The sequence below is a fragment of the Dreissena polymorpha genome, chromosome 7 (genome assembly GCF_020536995.1).
Source record: "Dreissena polymorpha isolate Duluth1 chromosome 7, UMN_Dpol_1.0, whole genome shotgun sequence".
Taxonomy (NCBI): domain Eukaryota; kingdom Metazoa; phylum Mollusca; class Bivalvia; order Myida; family Dreissenidae; genus Dreissena; species Dreissena polymorpha.
Window position 1 is genome coordinate 65,522,646 of NC_068361.1, and position 26,948 is coordinate 65,549,593.

General features: G+C 32.5%; 1 protein-coding gene across 4 annotated transcripts in view; it reads left to right on the plus strand.

Annotated features, from left to right (window-relative positions):
• LOC127837993 (gamma-aminobutyric acid type B receptor subunit 1-like) overlaps nt 1–26,948 on the plus strand; it is a 399,001-nt gene that overhangs the window by 198,354 nt on the left and 173,699 nt on the right. The window contains exon 1 of one of the 4 annotated variants that reach the window (XM_052365472.1): nt 11,543–11,617. The exons of the other annotated variants lie outside the window; for them this stretch is intronic. Within the exon in view, the coding sequence (XP_052221432.1) occupies nt 11,588–11,617 (30 nt within the window). The 5' untranslated portion in view covers nt 11,543–11,587. Of the gene's footprint in view, nt 1–11,542; nt 11,618–26,948 lie in introns of those variants that run through there. 4 annotated transcript variants of the gene reach the window in all.

A 26,948-nucleotide genomic window follows, 5' to 3' on the forward strand; every position in this document is an offset into this window, starting at 1 on the left:
AGTTTGTTTAATTCATACATGTTTCGTTCTCACATAAGTAAATGTGTGTGTGTGTGTTATATTGCCATGCATTCTGACATAGTATATCGAAATCAATCAATCAACCAATCCTATCGTTTGAACTAAAATAATTTGATAGATTAACATGACGAGACAAAATTTCATTCAGGCATAAGTTTGACGCTGGGTTCAAAGTTTAGCACAGGTGTTATTTTTTGCGTAAAAATCGTGAGGTTTTTCTTGCTTTCTACATGTATTGTTTACATTATAGAAATGTATAGGCCTTATACTGATATGTCAGGTATAGTGTATTTCATCCGCATTGCTGTTGACAGCTTACCATCAACACATTGGGTCTGGAACTGATCACTTTAGCAAGAAGTCCGCGACTGAAGCGTCTTCACGTGATATCGAACCCATGTTTCAAATGATTCCAAAGAGTTTCTTGTTCCATTATATCACAAACAGCTTAGAGGTCTAGAAGAAAATGAACTGCTGCATTCTTTGTGTCTACGGATTGCATAACGTCACTTCCGACTTTCATTTGTACTGTTACAGTAGGCCGATAAGTGTATTTAACTAAGTTTGATCTAGTTAATAATTTTTTTTCCAGCACCTTTAATGAAAAGCAAATTTGACACTGGTCTGTAGTTTTTAAAGTTTTTGTGTGTGTCAAGAACGTTTTATTATGTACAGGTCTAATAGTTGGTTGTCGCAGATGGTAAATTAGGTTTTTCCATTTTACGGATGCTGACGGTTGTCCTCAAACCTCTTTTTTTCATGTGTTCGATCTTGTTTCTAGAAAAAGTCGCTTTAAATCCAGACCATTTTTTTGTTTTGTAGATTAATTGCAATATATGATAACTTATTATTTGGCTACAATAATGTGATTTGTTATCTCTAAAAAACAAACCACGTTTTGTTTTGGTTTGAATTTTAAGGTATTTTGGTTTCTTTCAGAAGCTTCTTTACTCAGAAACATTGTTTAACGGATATTCTTATTAAAGCTTTGTCGTGTGCCGGTTTTGTTTTAGCTTTCGTCGGTGGCGGTTTGTATCATTAGAGCACCTTATATTTATAATTGGGTCACAGTTCTTTGGTCTAATTCCGCTATGGGGAATTTTTCCAAGAGTGATGATAGATAACGCGCGAAATGTTGCAACATTGTATCTACATCTGAAGACCATGTTTGATTATTAAGTAAATCCAATAACAATATAGCCAGTTAAAATGATTCAGTGTCAATATCACTAGTTCTTGTATCCAAAGTATTTCATCAATGTAGTGGCTTGGTCAAATTTGCTTTAAATGCCACGCGAAAATATTCTTGATAGTCTTCAAAGAGCATGTATGATAATCAAGTCTCTTTACTTACCGATATTAGGCAATAATTGGAAAACTGCCTATGGGATCGCGCTTCTGTTTCCGAGCTGATCAATTCATTTAACCATTTTGCACTTAAACAAATAATGGAACCATTTACATTCAAATGTTTTATTTTCAAACAAAGACTATTCGTATTTACAAAATCATATAATGGATTTTTAATACTTACCCAAAACATACACATCTGCCTTATACTAAAAACAGAAACGCATTATGATGGTAGCAAAACATTTAATATAACATCAAATACTATTTAATGCATACATATATTCTATACATAGTAGCTTAATAAACATGTTGATCTTAAGTCCTATGATGAAAAAATGATTAGGGTGCTCAGTTTTGATAAACTTAAAATCCAATTATAGTTTCTTAAACGGATATTTCAACATACGATGTGGGAAGCTTACGCTGTGTCAACAGGAAAACAACCATGACGTCCTTTATACAGGACAATCATATTGGCTTAAAAACAGGACAAGATTGTAAATTGAGGACCATTCAGTACTGAACTATGCAATGAACAAAAACATGTCAAACTGTCAATATTAGTTATAAATTCAGTTTATTGCAAAAGTAATATTTAATTCATTAACAGCAATACGGATTATAACAAACAGAATCGAGGTTTAATGAGATTTTATTTACTGAAATATTTTTTAATATAAATGCACGCTATGTATTTGATTCGGATACGTGTATTGCAAACGTGGCGCGGTCGTCTGTAGGTCGTCCATCGGTCGTCCATCGTCCGTCCTCCGGTCGTGGTCCGTCGGTCGTCCATCCGGCGTCGTCCATCGGTCGTCCGTCGGTCATCCCTCGTCCAAACATCGGTCGTCCGTTGATCGTCCATGAGTAGTCCCTCGGTCGTCCGTCGGTCGTCGTCCATCGGTCGGTCGTCCGATGGTCGTCCGTCGTCGTCGTCGTCGATGTGGTAGAGGTAGTAGTTGTAGTAGAAGTAGTAAAAGTAGTAGCAGTAGTAGTAGTAGAAGTAGTAGTAGTAGTAGAAGTAGTAGTAGTAGTTGTCGTAGTAGTAGTAGTAGTAGTAGTAGTAGTAGTAGTAGTAGTAGTAGTAGTAGTAGAAGTAGTAGTAGTAGTAGTAGTAGTAGTAGTAGTAGTAGTAGTAGTCGTAGTAGTAGTAGTAGTAGTAGTAGTAGTAGTAGTAGTAGTAGTAGTAGTAGTAGTAGTAGTAGTAGTAGCAGTAGTAGTAGTAGTAGAAGTAGTAGTAGCAGCAGTAGCAGAAGAAGTAGTAGTAGTAGTAGTAGTAGAAGCAGTAGTAGTAGTAGTAGTAGTAGTAGTAGTAGTAACAGCAGCAACAACAACAACAGCAGCAGTAGTAGTAGCAGTTATAGTAGTACTAATAGAAGTATGTGATGTTATATCAGAGCCTTGCCTGCTTTGACCAGCTATATATATGCGTACAGAATATTTTCACATGTTACGCAAAATTTGATTGGCTGACTAACTCGGGATCTCGAGATAGCGAAAATTCTCTCCTCTTTTGTTTAATGCACTCTGCCTTTTTTTACTGCACCGCTCTTTTTTTAATTGTACGCCGCTTTTATTTAGTTTTGCACTCCTCTTTTTTCTATCTCGCGGCCACTACATAGCTAACTCGTGGCCACGAGTTAGAAAAAAAGAGGAGAGCAATTTAAAAAAAGAGAATTGAATGTCACCTCTATGCCACCGTAGATTTTCCATGGCTTGCCCTGGTTTAAAATACTCATTTAGTAGCTTAATTGCTATACACATGGAATATATTCTCTTGAATAGTTGTTTGATTTGTGCATCAATTACGTTGGGTTAGTTTGTATTTACGGCGGGAAAGAGGAAGCTTAAAGTTAACACCCACAATACACTATTTCAAACAATAAACAAGCAGAAATAAAAGAATACGATAGAAACAAAAGTTGAGACTCAAGGAACGTTTTAGTAATCGGACAAATCAAATCCTTATATATAATATATACTAAAAGGTAATAACACAATTTACGATATTAAGAAAATGCCATTTGTATACACATACCGGTTGGGCGATTTCCTTTTTGACATTCTGTATTTGCTCGAATGAACTATGCTAAGCAAATATATTCTAATCGGCCCCCTTATTGAAAGTTATATTTCCTGACTCTTGCGGATACAGGGTTTTTTATGTCTAGGATAGGAATATTTATATCAATAATGTCGGCAAGGAAATGGCAGTATATTTTAATTATTTTGTATTTATATGTATATTTGGTGCCATAGCAAACAGAATTCTTGACGTAAGAATAAAATGAAATGATGTGTATAATCTCCATATTGCCATCTATCCATCTTTCAAGTTTCATGAAAAAATATGAAGAACTTTTAAAGTTATCGCAGGATCCAGAAAAGTGTGACAGACAGACAACAGACAGAGCGCAAAACATAAGTCCCCTCCGGTTTCACTGGTAAGGGGCAAAAATACGACACTTATTCACAAAGATCTAAAAGAATTACTTTATTTCCAATTTTTATTTATTTTCAATCGAAAATAAATATGACCGAGATGGCATAAGGAATATAGGTATGACCGAGATGGCATAAGGAAAGTATTACAGGGCAATTTGAAATATAATAATGTGGGAATAAAAATGACATCATTGTGTTGTGCACTATATGTGTACTGCTTCAACTAACAACGTTACTCGAAACTTCTTTAAACAAAGCCATGTACTGTATTAAAACTTATATTAAGAAGCGAAATGACAGTTTTTTTCAACGTTTACTGTATTAATCTAATTATGAGCTGATGCATAAAGTAGCTACATAAATACATCCTATCCTAGTAAGCTTATTTAAAAAAAATCAACTATTTTTTCCTTCAAAGACGGATCTCTGTTCACAAAATAAACAGTCAAATGATGCATTACTTACTGGATCATTTGATGGTATGTCAGACAACATTAAGCATTCCAATAATATTTAATAATGTTCATTCTGCTAATGGTGTGTCATTTTTTATAGCAATACATATATTGGACAATTGTGGACTGTTACATAATAACAACATGGTAGTTATAGTACCATAATGATTTGTATGTGGTTTTGACTGAATTACTTCTGCAGACACTGCCTGATTTCGCGGTATCTCAATTCGTTTTACGTGTTTTCAAGAACCGTTACTGTCCCTCGGATTACTTTATCCAGACTATGCACAAAACACTACAGGTTTATTGTTGTCATCAATGTTGGTTTTGATGCTAGGCTTTCTAGGATTGCTATTGTGTTTATAAAGATGAAGTTTTTCCTTGCGTCTTTTATGTGATCAATCTCATAAGATTCGCTTCGTTTTCTCACATAATTTGTATTCAGAAACAGATAAAGAGCCCTTGAACATGTTCGCGAGAGCTGTTTATTTATATCATGGAGAATCGTCTATTAATGTCAATCTCACAATATTACAATTCTTATGCAATCGCGTTTGCTTTCTTTTATTGTGTACGTGTATTTAAACGCGTAACAACCGACACAGGAAAATGCGTTTTCAGTGTATATATAACTTTGAATTGTCAGCAATAAACTTATATGACTTTTGTAAGGGAAACGAGTGATTTCCAATACACATCAATTATAATTTAATGATAAACGTTATATAAATTAGTACATGTAAATGTCCCATGCATGTATGACGAATTACAAAACGAGCTGTTTCCTCCGCGTGCACTTATTAACATATTGTCACGAGCCGAGCGGTAGCTGTAATTTTACTTCAATTTCTTCAACTTTTCCAAACTTGAAGCTTTTGTTCAAGTTTAACATAGAACTAAAATGGACTCTGATAAACAGTAAACTAAGTATTTGCACTCTCTTTTTTATAATGTCCTAAAAAGATGACAAATGCAATTTTAATTATTTATAAAATTCAGTCTTAATTTTAATAGCTAAGTCTTATTGAAAACTGTATTTTAAATGCTTATATAAGAAAAATAAAATAGGTCTCACACCTAGGAAAACAAAGTTCAGAGTCCTCGAATGAGAATTTTCAGTGCTTTTTATACTCTCCAAAAGCGCACACATAACGTTGTGCAATAATATCATTAAAGCGCACATATGAATTGTGCACAAAAAGCGCACAAACAACGCGCAGCAAAGCGCGCAAAGCGCACAATAGAATTTTAGCGTTCTAGACACGGTAAATGTCATTGATATTAAAATACATATCAATTAAATCAATAAATCATTTATAAAGATGACTATTACCTTTTAAAACAATTTTTAAGAAGGAATATGAGTATTTAACTAATGATTTTTTTTTTTTTTTTTATTCAATATAATACATACAATGTATACATGTATATTATCATACAACATAGTGGTTGTACAAAGCAATTAAGTTTAGACATGTTATACAAGATATGCTAATATATATTTTTTTAAAAGAGAAAAAAAAAACAACAGAAGAATAGTTATGAAAAATGATGAGTTGTATAAAGTCGGAAGAAAGCATACTGGACTTGTGTGTTTTGTTGTATATTCACAATGATCTTATAAGATGGAAAAAATTATATACAAAAATATTTTAGAAATATAAACTAACATTAGAGTGAAATGTATATAAGTGGACAAACATTATAAGAATTTAATCCGATTCCATTTTTGTTCAAAGATTTGTAATGTGTCATTACTGAGGGCTATTTCTTTCTCAATCTGGATTTTTAGTTTAAGACTATTGACAAAACAATTAAAATTTGGTACTTGTTTTTTGTACTTCATGTTAAAGATAAAATATTTCATCAATATAAGAATAAAATTCACAATATTATTACAGTCTATTGATTTCAATGAGTTAATTCCGAAACTTACATTTAAGAAAGATAGTTTAACGTTTAGTTGCTGTTGTTCAAGAAAAGATACTAATTGATTCCAAATAGGCTGGATGTGTTTGCACTCCCAAAAAAGATGTTCTATAGTTTCGATGTTTTCACCGCAGAAGTCACACAGATTTGAGTTAGATAATTTACATTTAAAGAGATATTTATTTGTAGCTATTATTCTATGAATGTATTTATATTGAAAATTTCTCAGTGTGCTTTCAATAGTTGCTTTATATGGCATGGTAAATATGTGTTTCCAATTAAGTTCATGTTCTCCGAAAAGGGCTTGCCATTTATTTTGGGTTTTGGAGTTTTCTGTAGGTTTTTTAATTTGCAGTGTGTAAACTATTTTATTCGGTTTGTTTTTTCTTCCAAGTATGTTTTCTACGAATGTTGTTTGAGTACATGGTGTATTATTTGTATTGATTTCAGATTTAATATGCATGGGTATGCTTTTGATTAGTGTGTAGTACTTCAGAAAATTATTTGAAGGTATTCCGTATATGTAGCATATATCATCAAAAGAGTAGAAATCCTTGATTCTGTAGTCATATAATTGGTCGACATATTTAATGCTTCGTTCAAACCAATCTTTATAGAAAAACGTCTTATTGTTTGAAGTTATGTCTTTATTGTTCCATAAAATAGTTTTACTGCTGGTTTTGGTTTCTAGGTTATGAGTGACATCACTCCATGCTGATAGAACATCAGACAGAAATATGTTTTTGTTTGCAATTTCATGTAAGATAGTATTGCTGATGTTACATTCAAAGAGTAAGGAGTCACCATATTGTTTTAGGATTTTCTGGTAGAATAATTTCCAATTACTCGTATTGGTATTATCTAGGTATCTTTTAACCCAGCTGCATTTGATTGCATTCAAGAATGAGTCAATGTTCGTTAATTGAATACCTCCATTTTCTACAGATTGAATTAACTGAGTTCGTTTTATTTTATCAGGCTTACCGTCCCATATGAAATTAAATATTGCTGATTTTATATCGTTAATAACATCATTTGGTGGGTTTGGGAGAACTGTTAATACATAAATTAGTTTAGGAAGTGCAAATGTTTTCAATACTGTGTTTTTTCCGATTAGTGTAAGTTTACGGTGATGCCATGATTTTAAGCAGTTTTTGAAATTCTGTAATTTAGGTAGTATGTTTTTAAGAACTGTATCCTTTTCATTATTTGTGAAAGTAATTCCTAACGTTGTGGCTTCATCGGATGTCCAATTAAATTTCATTACTTTTTTATATACGACATTACTTTGTTTTAATTTACCTACTCGTAGCACAGTACATTTACTTTTGTTTAGTTTAAGACCCGATGTCATTCCGTAGATGGTTAGTGACTCTATTAGGTTATGGAAAGAATCGTAATTGTCGTTTAAGAAATAAGTTGCATCGTCAGCAAATAGGGACTGTTTGATATCTTCATCAGGATCTAGTGATATGCCTTTTATGTGTTTATTTGATTGGATGTGATGTGATAGATACTCGATGCAAATAATGAATAGCGATGATGAGAGTGGACATCCTTGTCGAACCCCTCTTTCGATGTTAAAACTATTTGAAAAGAAGCCATTGTTAATGATTATACTGTTAATATCGGTATAGAATAGTTTAACCCATTGAATGAGACTTTCACCAAAGTTCATATTTTCTAAGCAAGAGAACATAAATGAATGATCGAGTGAATCGAATGCCTTTTCAAAATCTGCAAAGAATATAAGACCAGGATTGTTTGAATTGTTAAAATAGTTTATGCATTCTTGGATAAGACGAACGTTTTCACCAATGTAACGTCCTTTTATGAAACCAGATTGAGATTTTGAAATGATTGATGGTAATATTTTTTTTATTCTGTTTGCTATACTTTTAGTTGCAATTTTATAATCATTATTTAGTAAACTAATCGGGCGCCAGTTTGATAAGGATTCTAAGTTTTTTCCAGGTTTTGGAATGAGTGATATAATACCTTGTTTTTGTAGCGTAGTTAAGTTTTCGTTGTTAAATGAATAGTTAAGTGAATTAATTAGATGTGTTTTTATATCATTCCAGAATATTTTATAAAATTCGATTGTGATGCCATCAGATCCTGGGCTTTTGTTATTTTGCATATCTTTTAGGGCTAATCCACATTCATATTCATTAAGTAATCCGTCGCACAGTTGTTTTTCCTCTTGGTTTAAAGCGTGATGTGTATTTTTAAAAAGGGTGTTATTTTCAACATTTTTTCGTTTATAGAGTGTTTTGAAAAATAAACGTTGTTCTTCTAGTATTTGAGTCATGTTTGTTATATCTTTGCCATTGACTACTATTTTGTGTACAGTTTTTTGTTCACTTCTACGTTTTTCAATGTTTGCGAAGTATTTTGTATTTTTTTCATTGTGTTCAACATGCTGTGCACGCGCTCTTAGTATTATTCCATTGAGATGTGTATGATAAATTCCGTCTAATATTTGTTTTTTTAATGTTATTTCATTTTCAATGTCGGTGGTATCCTTTGTGTTTGTTTGATGCAATTGTTTTTCAAGTGTTTCAATGGTTTTGATGGTTTCAGTTTCAAGTTTGTGTGTTTCTTTACGTTTAAATGATGTGTATCTAATTGTTGTGTTACGTATATTTCCTTTAATTACTTCCCATAAGGTGTTTGGGTTTGCATCTTTATTATTTTGAACTGTATTTAATATTTCCTGTTTTATTTGTGTTTGATATTGTGTATCCAATAAGATGCTGTTGTTAATTTTAAAGTATCCTGGGCCTCTTTCAGGTTGTATATTGTGCAGTTTAAGTTCAACTATAGAGTGGTCAGTCATAAATCCTGGTTTTATGTTACATGTGTCAATAATGTTGCAAAGAGATTCAGATATTAAAAAATAGTCTAATCTACAAAATATTGTTGGTTTTGTGTTTGAGTGCCAGGTGAATTTGCTTTCGTTTGGGTATACTGTACGCCAGATATCTATCATATTGTAGTTTTCAATTATGTTATTTAAAATGTTTCTATTTTTAGGATGAGTATAAATGTTTCCATTCTTTTTATCTAATAATGGGTTCAGGACAGTATTGAAATCACCGCCGATTATAATATTTTTATCTTGGTTACTAATTATAAAGGATTGTAATGTTTCGTAAAATGCGGAATCATCTATGTTGGGACCGTAAACGTTGATTAATGTAAGTTCTGTTTCATGTATTTTGATATCTATACTTGCTAGTCTGCCAATTATTATTTCGTTAAGGTTATCAACTGTGATCCCTATGTTACTTTTTATCAGAAAGGCAATGCCTTGTTTATTAGTACATTGTCCACTGAGGTAGATATCCCCGTCCCATTCATTTTTTAAGGTTTGCGCTAAAGTGTGTGTCAAGTGACTTTCTTGTAATAAGCATACATTATATTTTTTTTCGTCTAACCATTTGAAGACTTTTATGCGTTTATCTTTGCTGTTTAGCCCTTTTACATTTAAAGTACATAGCTTGATCATTTAAAAAAGGGTGATGTAAATGATAATGTATGTGTGCTTGTCCAGTTAGTTTCTATTTGAAAACGTGTCCAGTTGGTTTCTATTATAAGAAGTAAGATGTCTACACAAACAAACAAAATTAGAAAACAAAAATAAGGGATACAAAAGGATGAATATTCCATAAAAAAGAAGGAGTAAAAAAAAATAATCATAAATATGAGATTATAACAATAATAAACGACTGGTCTCCAATAGAGACATAAACAGCGCATTTCCTTACACTGGAAATACACAAACTAATTGAATTAGTGATCTGAGATACAAAAAGTATATATGTATAACACCGTAGATTATATGGTAGCTTATAGTAATAATAATAATAATTTTATAGCAAACATGAATATGCTATTTAACTAATGATATCGTATGACTAAACTGTCGAAAATACTGCAGTCATTGTAAACTACCCAGAGTGCACTTATGTCAGCATCAGGAAATCAACTTCCTGTTTATGCAAATGGCTGCCATATTAACAGACGCTTATACAATGAGACTTTTAGAAAGGATATTACAAATAATAAAGAAGCGCAAAAGGTAGGCATCGGCTGTTATCAGCTCTAACTTCCACACAGCATCCAATAAAAGCATTAAATAACAGTGACATAGTCATTTAGATGCAAAACATAAACGCTGAAAATGAACAATTTAATTGTACATAAACACATGTTTTCATGAACAATCTAGGGCATGACAATATGATATCCAAAGTATCGCTTTTCATGTTTAATAAAACATTTTTGTGGGAATAATTATATGTTAAACAAATTGTTCTTCATTTTAATTTTCGTTAAGGGCCACTTTTATATTTTTTGTCGCTTCCTTAATGCAAAAAGGTACCATGTGAAATTAACAATCTAATGCACATGATACCTTTTTACACCAATAGGGTGATTTATTGTTTGCTTCGTGTTTCAATCAGTTTCTAAATGAAACGTTCAGCTATCAGATTAATCTTTAAGTCATCCGTGTCAAAAAAAGACTAAACTTTTGTCATGAAGACTAGATGGCTGCCATATCGATCCATTGTATTTCTCGCGGGATAGAGTCGTACGTCTCAGATATTGCTTTTGCTGGCAAACACAAAGCGCTATTCAGCAATTTCAATATTGGTACGGTTTGCTCAGGATACGGAACAATCCAGCAGTGAAAGTGTTGCTTTCGATGTATATATCGGATAACAGTGGATAGGGATTGATTTTTTTTATCTGAGAGGAATAAAATGATATAGATTTGTGCAGAAAATCTGTTGGTGTTGCTGCAATTCCGTCGGTTTCGAAGTTATAAACGCTTTAAAGTTCACGAAGATATTTGTAGATCATAGCGGAAGTAACATTGTTTGATCTCTTCATGAAGAAGATATATGAAAGTTTCCCGTATTTTTTTATTATAATATTCTGGCGTGATAGCGTTTATGTATCTTGTGTTTTAAAGTTTTCTTATTTATATCGATTTAGAATCGTATGATGAGACATAACGTTATTTAATTTTCTAGCCATGCCAGCGTTATTTTACGAGACAAATAAATAAACAACTACTATGAATGTGGTTTGTAAAATGGTATACATTTACACGTATTAAATAAATCAATAACACAATATAAAACAGTATATCATTACCTAAAATGCGAACGAACGGATCATTTATCCTACAATGTCTTGTTGCATTAGTTGTCATGACAATCCGACCGACTTCCGGATTCAAGGGTAGGAATCTCACTATTGGCGGAATATTTCCCATGTCCGGCAGCTGGGCCGGCGGTCAAGGATGTTTGCCTGCGGTACAAATGGCTCTGGAGGATGTGAACAAACGGAGCGACCTCTTAACAGACTATATGCTGCACATGGATTATAACGACAGCCAGGTATGTGCGCGTTGGTTCATTTATAAGAATTGTATATAGATATAAATATATAAATTAGATAATTAACAAACAATCGTTTATGCAACCGACTATCTCAACTTTTGAAGCAAAATATCCATCGTAATGTTGCCAAAGGTCACTTTTAAAGTTAATGTAAATTACGAATTCATGTAATTGTATATTGTTATTTTGAGCTGTACGGTATATACAGAATAATACAGAATACAGGAAATATACACATTCATGCCTAGTGGACTCTCTCATCCTTCTACATTGGATCAATTTATTTTTAAAATTAGGGATGTCTAGTATATTTATTTTAATATTTAAAATATTTCTTACAGAAATTCCTTTAGGGATCATGCGGCGTCTCATCTGGGTCTACGCTGTTTGTCAAGGCCTTTTTTTCTAGACGCTAGACATGCATGGGTTAAAAGGTCCGTAGCTCAAAGCTGTACAATTACTTTCATTCCTTTCGTCATGACCTCTCTAGAGATTTACAACTTAATGTTACCAATGGTTTAAAATAATTATGTTTTTGTTCAGTGAAATACCTCTTTTTCAAAGGATCTCTATGAAATTGCTAAAATACAAATATGTTTTAAACACTAGCACTCGAGAAAATATGCCTCGTCCTGTGATTCCATCTGTAACGCTTCTTCACTAAATCAACTATAACATATAATGTATGAATGCAAGACAACATTTTATTAACGATTTTACTAGTAAAATAATAATTGACCAACATATCGCATGCTGTCATTTTGGTGAAATGAGGTCGTCAGCATATCATGACGTCCTATAACAAAGTTAATAAACATTTTTAAAAACTAGTCAAGTTGTTTACCTACGAAGTTATTTTGTTTGTAAAAACAAAATTAACACAGTCAAATTGTAATAAAATAAGCATGTCATGTGTTAGCATTGAAAGAGAATCTTACCCAAACTTATTTGATCAATTATTCAACCACTGAAAACTTGCACTAGAACCTTCTCCTAATTTCACTATTTACAAATATAGCTTGAAGTGTAGCTTTAATACGTATGCATGAGAATTATTTTATCCTTAGTGACTGATATGACATGATTTATCCCAAAAACTCTTGTATAGCTTTATATCATCGATACCACACACCTTAAGACACAGCATTGTCACGAATGTGATTGGAAATAGAATTAACTTCAATTGAACAGTAATAATGAAATTTTAGAACCATTTTCAGGAGATACATTCATATTAACATCCGCTAGTCTGTTACGTCAGTTAAATGCCCATGTGCCTATACAATATGAAAATACACACATCACGTTATGAAACAAATGATAAATAATCAACGGTCAATGCAACGTATTGGAGATTTACGCCTGTGGAAATTCACCAATTTGTTTAATTATCACACGAGCAACTTAATGACGACATTTCGAGGCATGATCACGTTGCATGTATGGTGTCGTATGAGTGAGCATGCAGTACGTCCATAAATTCATGTCGTAAATGTTACTACTAAGTTAAGCTTCATGAGTTTCTAATAATGCATTTTGTTTAAAATTAAAATCAATTATCTGACGTGAAATGTAATGTACCGCAAATTGATTTCCAGTAACGATTTTCAAATAATAAAAAAGGCTCTGTCTGCCTTGTGCAGTTTTCCACACACTGTGCATAGCCGCTGCACCAAATAAAGAGATTAAATAGATGATTATGGAGTATTACGTCCTCCAGTAGCCGGTAAACCTTTTAAAGTAATGCCTTCAAGTTGTCAGTACGTTTGCACAATGTATACATAAAGGATCCACCCCACGTTAGAAAAATAGAACATATAACAATAATCAAAAACAATGAATCCTTAACGTTGCGCGAGTTGCTATGCTAACGAGTGGGTGTATTTCGATGTAGAATCACCACGGCCTTCGATACGTCATGAACCATTATGAGTCCCAGTACTAGCACTTGAATTATGAGAGCTGTAGCGAATTATGAGAGCTGTAGCGAACTTTGATGTAAAGCTGTCATTTCCTAATATGAAGTTCTAATTAAAATATATTTTAATTTTGTGTTGTCTTGATATGTGACCGAAACCGGAAAACTAACCGAAACCCCACATGTCTGGTATTCAATCTACAACCGAACTCACATTCCCAGGGTCATTTATTCTTTTCATGTTCTGCAATATGTTTTTGCTTTCAAACAGTACATAGCGTATAAAAACGGCCCCATAGTAAAACGTCGTTTCGCTGTTTTCACTTTGTTTTGTTTTTAAAGTGTTTGAAGTGAAACTAAAGATGTATGTTCGTTACCGAGCATTAAATAATTCGTTGGAGTGATTGTCTGTTATTTCTTTCAAAAGCCATGTTTGCATCATAATTGGAAATTATTGTCAGAGGTTTAATGTAAGTGAAGTTCGTGAACGGACCGTTAATTGCAATGAAACTCGGTTATCCCATTGTTCATGTCGGGTTTTCGATCTGTGTTCTTAATTTCAGATTTGTTTTACTTCTTGAATAGTTTAAAGATGTCGCGAATGTATTACCATTACACAACATTTGGCAGTTTGATATTTTGCGTTAATGCATGAAAACATTATGTTTCTTATTGGTGAATTATTTTTTAGTGACACTTTAACTACCTTTTAAGAATTATGATATATTAACTATTATTAAGTATACATAACTTGTATAAATTGTTAGTATAATTGTATGAGTCACTATGTTTTGATTGTATTAAATAATAACCTGCATTATATCGTGCAACTGCTAAAGGTAACAATATATTGGTTACATTTCTGTATGAACATTCATTACGATAATAGGCTGTATGACAATACAGAGTTCCAACTTATGAGACCACTGACATGGTCGGGACAAATATTTAAATATTTACCGAAGGATAAATGATGGTGACATTCTATTTAATCAGAGTCGTTTATGTGGTTTATATCACGGCCAAGCTTAATGTGGACTATATCAAGACTATTGGACAGAAAATGACTTGTATTAGCATCAACATTGCACGGATTGTGATTTATTCAGTAATGAGATGCATTACCAGGGCCGTTCTAATAATGTACCACCCTTTTGCTTAATGCTGTTAGGTTTTGTGTTTTGAACGGTCTCAGGTATGTTTTTGTCACTAAATGTATTTGATTATGCCTTAAATAAATCAAGCGCGAGCGGCATTTAGTGTCTTGAATATATCTGCGGAATTTTATTGCGGAACTGTCTTGACAGCAAATGATCAGTTACGAACAAAACACGACACAGTGTAAGATAGGAGTAATGAAACTACAGCAATAAAACAATACATAAATATTCGTTACTATTCGATTTTCTTGAATTTAATTGTGTATGCAATACAGAACAATAAAACAACGACCGCAACACTAAACAATGACATTATTTCAGATGGTATCAAAACCTTTTAACAATAAAATCACCTAAAAGAGAAATATATATATCGTCGAGTAAAATGTATTAGCGCCTTGGAACGGTCAGTGCACACATGGTGGTTTTTACAGATGTGTGGTCGTCTATTCTTCCTATTTTGCTCAACGTTAACCACAATACATGTCAATTTAAATGAAAACGAACGTTAACCATATGATATCGAAATTTACATCACATACAAATCAAGATCGGTTAAGACCTGCGCAGTATTTCAAGTCCAAGTATAAATAATCAAAAACGATTCAAGCTATAGTGCCAATATACAAGCAAGAGTACGTCTGGATATTTAGATAGCATAGCTCGTGGTCTTAAAGACTGCATGCAATAAATGAGCATATGCATTTGTGTTATCTGATGCCTCTCTTAGACGATGTTGTATGGTTGCATTTAGAGTGAGAATAATTTCGAAAAAGGTTTTCATAGTTTATTTGCACTTTAACACCATGCTTATTCACTCGTAAGAAGGAATTGAAAATTCGTATCATAACAGAAAGAAACTCTCAGTATGATGTCCTGGCTTGTAGATAGAAAGTGGATAGTTCCTCCATGGGTCTTATTCGAGAAGCTGATGGACGTTATTTCTTACGTAAAGTGTAAAATGTTACATTTCTAAATGCTTACATTTTGTGTTTATATTTTGAAATTCAATTTAAATACTGGAGTCATTCTTAATTAGTGTTTACATATGCAATATTTAGAACAGTTTAACTGTTTCTATAGTTATTAATATATAACTTTAATATGATTATATGACTAAAAATTACATAAAAAATCTTTAATATAATTGACCATTTGACCTTTCTTTAAGGTTTGTTAAACCTACACAATGGAGTAATAATTTATAACAAAAAGCGAAAAGTAAATTATGCATCGCAAGTCAACACCACTCGAATAAAATTTCAATATAAAAAAGATTGCAATTGCTTATACAAAATGTGTTTCTTTTATATCCTTATGATAAACGATGAAATATCTGCAGTGAAACAACAGCAGTGAAAATAAACAAATTGCTATTTTCACCGGTGAAAAAAAACAAATTTTCGGAACTACCTTTTCTATTTTTGTCAAAATTTGCGTATTCTTACGACCTCATGGACATGTACTGTTCATTAAATTATGTTCACTAGCAGTATTTTATGCTTTAATTTGTTTGCTTATTTTAGCGAGAGGAATAAAATGTTAAAACCTTTCAGCTTTGTTTACTCGTAAACCATCAAATATTGGACTTTTTCTTCCGGCAGAGGATCACGCAAACACTAATGACGTCATTTTGTGTATTAAAATATATTGAGGCACGTCACGGGAGAAAGGGTAACTTTTCAACGAAAAGGAAACAGACGCTAATTATTTTCTTGAAAATTGGCCATAAAAGAAACAGAAAATGTGTTCATGTTAGTGTAAGATCGTTTGTTATTTCACTCGTGATAATAGAAATTCTTTATTTTCTATGATCATTCGTGAAATAACAAACGATCTTAAACTGACATGAACAAATATCCTCTATTTATTACCGCACGTTATTAATGGGTTAACCAGGCATCATAAACAGTTGCATTTTGGCTTGCAGCAGTTCATGTCACAATCGAAAACGGATTCTACTTAAAGCAGGCTTGTGATCATGATACTGATTTAAACCACTCTCGAATAGTGGGCAAATTTTCTATTGTGGTTCCATTTCTTTTTTAAAGTATTGATAATGAGTCTGTTTCTGCTTTTTGCAAAACAATATTATATATTACATGAAAAACTTATTTTTTTTATGAACAGTTGAATTTCCTTTTTATGTATATTCGGATTCGTGTATATGAAGATTACATTGCACGCTATCGTAAATAATGTAGAAACATGCTATGGATTTAAATAACACATATCTACAAACAATAGTATATTTGTTCTTGTGTTTAAAAAAAAAATTGTTGAAAAAGCGAAGCAGAAATATATACAAATACTTTAAAATGGGTTTAAACATCAATTGCTTATGAGCAACTTTTTTATGAATACAATTAATGCAAACATTATTTTGTTCGAGATGAAGCATTTTTATTTCTGAAACAAAAATGCCTTCAATATAAGAACACTTGTGTCGACATGCAAACGAACATTTGGGTCTTGATTCAGGTTAACTTAAAATTGAAATTGCATCGTCAAACTGTGTACCGAAGACCAATAACTTTGAAGGCTTTTGAGACAAAGAACATTTACCATTTTACGAATCGCAACCTTCTTATAAAATACGCTTATTGTTTGATAGTTGAACAACACGTAGCGATCAATATTTTTAAGTTTTTATATCATCCATATGATCTGTTTTATGTTGTTAGATCTTCAATGGACGTTTAGAATAAATTAAATATTTAACTCTTACATTCGTCGTAGCGAGTTTATTGTTGGGATTGGGCGCTACCCTTATGTTTATTATTGTCATGTTTAATGACCTACGCAAACTGCATCAGATACAAACAAAACCCATCTTAATGACATTTAAACAGTATACTAGGCACAAATGCAATTAATGAATTCGCTAAATGATATTGTTATAAATTATAAAAATGTTTTTTTTTTTTTTCATAATGTTTTTTTACCTAAGAATTGATGTTTACGGTAATGTATTATCCTCGAACATATGACATATTTTTATGTTAATTAAATTTATGGTTTATTATCTTTTCTTGAACGGTATAATACGCCATTTGCTTTTTAAAAACTGAGGCAATTTTTCGGTTGATGCATACAATAATTTGATTATTGGCAGGGCTAAAGCCTGTTTATTATTTACACACCACAGATTAAAATTTTTCTACGATGTAATTTCCTAGTCTTAAAGTGATATTATGGGCATTTTTCACTGTTGAATTGAGCTGAAAATAATTAACAGGTCAAAAGAGTAAGTTCAAATGTGGTTATTGACCAATTATCTTCAATCCATCTTGCTACCAGTTGTTTATAAAAATATATTTTATATTCGATATTCTTACGTGACCCACCCAGTAAGCCGAAATGATCCGTAAAACAAAATTTTGTCTGTGTGTCGTACGAACGAATCTGCACTAAAACTAAATTTAGGGTCACATCGTACATGCATGATCAGTTGTCAAACGAATGAACGGTTGATATTCAAATGCATTATTTTTGTCTTTCCAGGATATTGTTATAGTATGTTTATGCTGTATTAACAAATATAAGTGTATATGAAGTGAAAACACCAAAAATAAACAACGGTTGCGATAGATACCTTTAAACTGTTAGATGCCCATAATATCACTTTAACATAAATATCGACGTTCAACTAAAATTGTTTGGTAAGCATACCACTTTTTCAACTCCAAAAATGATGTTTTCGAAATCAATGTCTTTACGTACGACACTATATCATTAATTTGGGATTATGTTCGTAGTCGGTGGATGGATTGATTGTTAGCATGGGAACAATCAAATATACATTCATTTGTTAATTCCATAATCCTTTCTGGCATAAAACTATGTGTTATGAAAGAAAACTACGTCCCATTACAATTAATGGAAGTACCACGCACATCCTAAATCAGACCATAAATTCCTAGCGCTTAATCAGAACATGCCTGATACAAACAATATTTTAAGTGCAATAACTTCCTGACAAATAATTGACACGGTTACACTGTAAAATATGCGTTTGTCCAAACACACTTAGGGATGCTGTGTTTAACCTTTTATCAAATTGGGTCAGAGGTGCCCGAGATCTTGTGCAAATAAGGCAAGGATGGAATTAAGGAAAGGAAAGACGAAGTTACATCGACCATGATTAATACAATGTGCTCGGGATCATTTTCTCCCCACCCCACACACACCCGCAAATTCAATTACAACACAATACAATTCTAGCGGGCATGGGGTCAAAATTATACACCCCACTTTTGGAGTGCAGAAAGTATTCATGTATCTTAAAATGATGTTGATACAGGGCACTATATAACACATCGATGTCAATAGCTTTGACGTTACAACACCCCGTACATCTTTCGAAACAGTGTTTAATTTCAAATTAATATTACAAGTAACTGCAAGAGGACCCATATAATGAAGAGTGCATATTTTATTATATTTTGTTACACTCGTTTATAGTTAAATTGAACTTTAAATCGATAAACAAATGGGCTACAAACATAACACGTTTTGAATGGCTTGAACATAGCTTGTTTCACATTATATTGACCAGCGTTTCAGAAATAACCAAAGATCCAGCTGAAGATGTGATTGCTTCACAAAAATAAGCAATTTTGTTGCACAAAAATAAATCGATCGCCGAACGAACACGAAGACGCAATTGTCTAATTGTTTATTGTTATTTAAAATTTATATCTAAAAACCATTTATATGTGCAGCTCTATATCCCGAGACGTGCTAACTGATGTAAAACGACAACATAAAGTCGATGTGTTAATTTATCTTCACCATAAAGTAAATTGCTATCGGATGTACCCCCGCACACCGGGCATGCGTTGTTAATACGTTATTATGATGACCCAGGACGTGGTAGGTTTGCTAAAGACGCCGAGCGATGTCGTAAAAACATTATAAAACGGCTCGAAAACGAAATGAACGTCAACGTCGGCAATCCTGTAAAATACATCTTAAATGTTGTCGGGATGCCGTTAAGTCGCAGATGTTTGCTCTCGTGCGGATCGACCAATACCAAATATGAATATAGATACGTTTTTGTCCAGAGCTCGGGTCAGATTGCATATATCTTTATATTAGCCAAGTAATATAATATATTGTTTCTAATGACTTAACGGTTTTTTGTGCGTAACCATACCACCGTTGTGATGAGAACGCCTCCTAAACGCAAAGAAAGGCAAGTCCTATTTAAGTGTGTTATTGATAGTATTTGGATGTTTTGAAGATGAAACAACAACATATAGGAGTTTTTACGACGGCTTTCTTTTTTTCGTAAAACTGAACGTTTTTGGAAGTAGATAGGACGCTAATGCTGAGTAATGGGGATATTAAGAAGGACTGGGTGAGCAAACCAAACGTGGAATCATATCACACAAATGAACTGACTGAATGAAATAGAAATATCATTTATAAATGTTTAGCTATAAAAATGAACAAAATAAAAAGTCGATTTGCCCATTTTTTATTACATCCTTCTCGGCCTTAGTTGAAATATTTGAAATAGGTCAGTTCACAGACAAAAGGAAAACCCATATCTTTTATCACATCTTTTATACACATAAAAGGGTTATTTCATTGTTCCAGTTGAAACATTCATATTAACATCCGCTAGTCTTTCATATCAGTTAAATGTCAATGTGCCTATATTATATGAAAATACGCACAGCACGTGATAAAACAAATGATTAATGATACCAACGGCCAATATAACGTATTGGAGATTTACACCTTTTGATAGGCGATTTAGTTGCATGGTAATTTTCAAATTAGTAACCTAGTAACATTATGACGACTTTCCGAGGCACGATCATGTTGCATGTGTGTTGTCGTATGAGTGAGCATGCAATACCTCCATTCATTCATGTCGTTAATGCTACTGATAAGTTCCTTTCCATGAGTGTTTATTAATGCATTTTGTTTAAAATCAAAATCAATTATCTGACGTGAAATGTAATGTACCAAAAACTGATTACCAGTATATATTTTTAAATACTAAAAAAACACAAAAGGCTCGGTCTGTGTCGGGCAGATTTCCATATACTATGCGCAGAGGCTTCACCAAATAAACAGATTTAATAGGCGATTATTAAGCATTACGTCTTCCAGTAGCCGGTAAGCCTCTTAAAGTAATGCCTCAAAGTTGACAATCTGTTTCCACGATGTATAAATAAAGGCTCCGACCCACGTTAGAAAAATAGAACCAAAAAGAAAAAACAACAACAATGAAAACTTAACGTTGCGCAAGTTGCTTTCGAGTTGGTGTATTTTGATGTAGAATCGTCAGGGTCTTCATAATGTCAAGAACTATTATGAGTCCCAGAACTAGCACTTGAATAACGAAAGCTGTGGCGTATTTTGAGTTAAAGCTGCAATTTCCTGATATGAAGTTCTAATTGATATACATTTTAAAGGGACATTTCCACAGATTTTGGCATGTATTAAAGTATGTTATTAAATGCTTTATAATTTGATAAATTTAAATATGGGATCTAAGACGCTCCAGTAAAAAATCAAGAATTAAAGAAAAAAAAAGAAAAAAAGTAACCATAACCTGGCTCGAAGCCCTGACCCTGGAGTCCTAGAGTAAAAGTCTACCACTTAGACCACTCGGTCGTCCGTGCTCATACAATGAAGGATTTTTTTTATACTTTATATAAGCAAACCTCGTAGCTTCACAAAATATAACGACAACAACAGAACTCTCCAAATTATTAAATCGTTTCGCGTTGCAACGCTTTATAATTTTCAGTTTTTTAAAAAGTAAAAAGATGTATATAATGGCTTTTTTCGAGCATGGTAAATTTTTATTATTACTGTTTAATCACAAATATCATAACTTTAACGAAAATCTGAAACAACTTTTTTTTAATTTTGTCAATAAAACCGAACGTGAAAGTGCCCCTTTAATTTTGTGCTGTCTTGTTCTGTGGCGAACACCTGATAACTATGCTTTTAAAGTGTATGAACAGAAAATTAAAATTTACGTTCGTTACCGAGCATTTAATAATTCGTTGGAATAATTGTTTGTTATCGTAAAATTCTAAACTAAGAAGTTGGATATTTACCGGAAGTGAAGCCATATCTATTGACATATTTATTTAAGATAATTTCACTCATACTTCCGTGTGCTTCTTTCCAAAGGCAATGTTTGAATCATAATTGGAAATTTTTGTAAGAGCTTTAATGTAAGTGAAGTTCTGTGAACGGACCGTAAATTTCACTGAATCTCGGCTATTCCATTGTTCATGTCGGGTTTTCGATCTGTCTTACTAATTTCACTACTATTTTTACTTCTTGAATAATTATAAGATGCCAAGAATGCATTACCATTACACAGCATTTGGTAGTTTGATTTTGGCGTAAATGCACGAATACATATTGTTTCTTATTGAATGATTTTATTAAGTGACACCTTAGTCACTACGTTTTAAGAATTATGATACATTAATTATTGTAAAGAACATAACTTGTATAAATTGTTAGTATAATTGTATGAGTCACTATGGTTTGGTTGTATCAAATAATAACGTGTATTATATCGTGCAACCGCTAAAGGTAACAATATATTGGTTAAATGTCATAATGAATATAATTAAGATAATTGGCTCTATGACAATACAGAGTTTCAACTTATAACTTATGTGATCACTGTCAAATATCGAAATATTTACCGAAGGATAAATGATGGCGACACTCTATTTGATCAGAGTCGTTTATGTGGTTTATATCGCGGCCTAGCTTAATCTTGACTATATCGAGACTATTGAACAAAAAATAACTGGTATTAGCATCAACACTTCACACACTATGATCTATTCAGTAATGAGATGGATTACCAGGGCCGTTCTAACTTTTTGCTTAATGCTGTTAGGTTTTGTGTTTTGAATTTTCTTAGAAATGTTTTGTAACTAAATGTATTTAATAATGCCTTAAATAAAACAAGCACGGGCGGCATTTAGTGTCTCAAATATATCTGCGGAATTTTATTGCGGAACTGTCTTGACAGCAAATGATCAGTTACGAACAAAACACGGCACAGTGTAAGATGGGAGTAATGAAACTACAGCAATAAAACCACTACATACATATTCGTTACTATTAGATTGTCTTTTATTTAATTTTGTATGCAATATAAAACAGTTAAACAACGACCGCAACACTAAACAATGACATCATTACAGCTGGCACCACAACCTTTGAAAAATAAATTCAACTAGAAGAAAATAAATATATCGTCGAGTAATATGTTTTAGCGCCTTGGGACGGTCTGTGCAAACATGTTGGTTTTTCATATATGTGTTGTCGTCTATTCTATCTACTTTGCTCCACGTTTAACAAAATACGTGTCCATTTAAATGAAAACAAACGCTAACCATATTATATTGACATTTATATCACATACAAATCAAGATCGTTTAAGACCTGCTCTGGACTTCAAGTCGAAGTTTAAACAATCAAAGACGTTTGAGGCTAAAGTGCCACCATGCAAAAAACGATTCAAGCTATAGTGCCAATATACAAGCAAGAGTACGTCTGGATATTTAGATAGCAAAGCTCCAGGTCTTAAAGACGGCTTATTAACTATTGCATGCAATAAATAATCATATGCATTCGTATTATTTGATGCCTCTCTTAGACGATGTTTTATGGTTGCATTTAAAGTGAGAATAGTTCCGAAAAATGTTTGCAGTGTTTCTTATTTGCACTGTTACACCTTTCTTATTCACTTGTAAGAAGGAATTGAAAATTCGCACCAAAACAGAAAGAAATGCAAAAGCTCAGAATGGTGTCGTGCCTTGTAGATAGCAAGTGGATAGTTCGTACACGGGTCCTATTTGCGAAGCTGATTAAATTTATGTTTTACGTTTTTTTTTTACTTAAGTGTAAAATGTTACATTTCGAAATGCCAACATTTTGTGTTTATAATTGGAAATTCAATTTTAATTCTGACGTTATACTTTATTATTCTTTACGTCTGCACTATATTTAATATATTTAAAAGAGTTTTATTGTATCCATATTTAGGAAAATATAAATTTAACAAAAATATATGACTAAAATTAACATAAACAATCTTTAACATAATGAACCATTTGACGTTTGCTAAAATTTTGTTAAACCTAAACAAAGAGTTATGTTGAGTAAAATTTAATAACAAAAGCAAAAAAGTAAATTATTCATCGCAAGTCAACACCACACGAATAAAATATCAATATTAAAACGATTGTTATAACTTATAAAAAAGTTGTTTCTTTTATACCTATTGATAAAATATGACATTTCTGTAGTTAAAAACGGCAGTAAAAATAAACAAAATTGATTTTTTCAGCGGTGAAAATATCAAATTTTCGGTACTACTTTCTCTATTTTTGTCACAATTTTCGTATTCCTACGACATCACTGACATGTACTGTTCAGTAAATGTTGTTACACTAGCAGTATTTTATGCTTAACTTTTTTGCTTATTTTAGCATGAGCAATTTGAATGTTTTTATATTTTATGATTTTAAAAAATCTTTAAAATTGAATTATCGAATTACGAAGTACTCGAAAACATCATCCATATAAACACACATATGATGGAAAATATGCGGATAACAATAAGATTGTTTTGACAAGCGTCCCTGCTGAAACAGATAACATTAGTTATTGTTATACAATGTAAATGTCAATCGAGATATAATGGAGCACATCATATGTTGATCGTTGGCCATCAGTACATCTGGTGTCGTCCATGTAGTATTGAAGTTGTTGCTCGCGGCGAAAACGATGTATATTTGATATTATTGCCGCCGTCCGTCATGAAAATCAGCCGATTGTAGACTCGTCCGTGGCGATTTGCATGCGTTTGTTGATTCAGATCTGCTTTCCGATGTTTAAATTTCGTCGTCGATTGTCGTTTCTGTTTCAGTCGTAGTTGTTGTTGTTGGCGTTGTTGTTTTTACTTTTTTGTTGTTGGTTCCAGCGTCTTCATTTCTCGCGAGACATTAAGATCTTCTATTGGCCATAATGCTCACAAGGTATAGCAGTTTTTCTCTTGATGCCTTAAGCCTCGGAAGTATTAATCCGAAATCGTTATCTACGCATGTCAAACAGTTGAAGTGCATCGAGCTCTATAGTGTTTAACGTCACAAGTATTTTGTCCAGTGTTGCGTCACTTTTTGTCCTTTAAATATTCTCAGGCGCTGATTTTTCTTCTTGCAATAAAGAACCACGTCTTTCGCTATGAGAGCAAAATACAATGATGTCCCATATGCATTTTATGTTGATGAAGTACCGTCTTCAATTCGTTGTGGAAGTCGTTGTTTCGCGATGTCGATCTTCAAAGACGTAGTCTATAATCTCGATCTTTCATGTGCGTTGTGTTGATACAAGCATCAGTTGTTCAAAATCATAGCAAACAATTATAAAATACCCTTTGACCAGATTACATGATAAATGGATGTTTGTTGTCGTGTATGTGCACTTGCCAGATGGTAAATGCGCCCATATATGTATTTTCAACAAATTGGTTTGACCCATCAAGTTGAAATGTTTATGTAACGATTCATGTATATAAGCAATGCTTCTTTTGACACTAAAACAGAAAGGATTTAACCCATTGGAGAGACGCTAGAGGTTTATCTTCAGGGCCCCGCCTGGAGTGGGTCCTGTCTGAGTGGATTTACACAGATTTTGTCATGTCTTGGACACGTTATTATTTACTTGGAGAATTACATAAACTTTAAAATATCGCATTAACAAGTAATGTAAAGAATTTTATGGACTTGGAAACATGATGTTAACAACTGAATAAAAGGCAAAGACCTATTAACCGAGTTGATTTATGTATGTGTTGTTATGGCACAATGTCAGTGAAATATCGTTTGTTATTTCACTCCTGATAATAGAAAAATAAATAGAAATAACAGACGATCTTACACTGACATTAACAAATATCCTCTATTTATTACCACGCATTATCAATGGGTTAACAGTTGCATTTTGGCTTGCAGTAGCTCATGTCACAATCGAAAACTGATTCTACGTCAGGCACGCGTGTGATTATGATACTGATTTAAACCACTCTTGGATAGTGGGCACATTTTGTATTTTAGTCATTACTTTTTATAGTATTGATAATGAGTTTGTTTCTGCTTTTTGCAAAACATTATTATATGTTACATGATAAACTTATTCTTTTTATTGACATTTGAATAACCTTTTTATGCATATTCGGATTCGTGAATTGAAGATAACATTGCACGCTATCGTAAATAATGTAGATACATGATTTGGATTTAAACAACACATATCTTTCAACAATGGTATATTGTTGCTTGTAGTTTGAAAAAATGGTGAAAAAGCAAAGCGGAAATATTTACAAATACTTTAAAATAGGTTTAAACATCAATTGTTGCTGAGCAAATGTTTTATGAATACAATTGTTGCAAACATTATTTTGCTCGAGATGAAGCATTTGTATTTCTGAAACAAAAATGCCTTCAATATAAGAACACTTGTGTCGACATGCACTCGACCATTTAGGTCCAATAATGTCGCTTTAATGGAATTACCATTTTTATTCATTTGCTTCTTAATATTATATCACCTAAACTTGTTTTATTAGTAGCACAGCCCCATTAATATTTTTATTTAGTACTGCCCTTGTAATCTGTTCACGTCATTATGTCATTATGGATTTTTGTGACGTCATACGACCGACTTTCCCAGATGTAATCTACATGCATAGGTCATTGGGTTTATAACGTTCCATTTTATTTATATTTTCTCTCTGATAGGCGTTTCTTGTTTGATTTAATTATTTTTAATTTGTTTAGCAGTCACATATTCAAAAACAACCAAGCTATGTAATATGGAATTTTTACACCCATTATTGCTGCTTCTTCCTGTATTTGCGCGATGATTATCTGAGATATTAACTATATGATTCTATATTCTCAAATCTTTTCTATAAAGGAGAAATGTAGTTGACAATTGTTAATAGTTTTATTTGATCGTTCGTCAAAAAGTTGTAATTCTGTTACTCTTGTATCTTCAATGCAATTGAGTAATTAAATAGTAATTAAATTGAATGCGTTTTAATTCCCTTTTATTATTGTTAAATTTGAGTTACAATGCTATGACGTTAAATTTTATTTACACTTAAATGTATTATGAATATTGCTGGGCCAAGTGTGAGGTTGAGCGCTCTATAACCAGGTTTAAACCCCCAATGCTTTGCATTGAC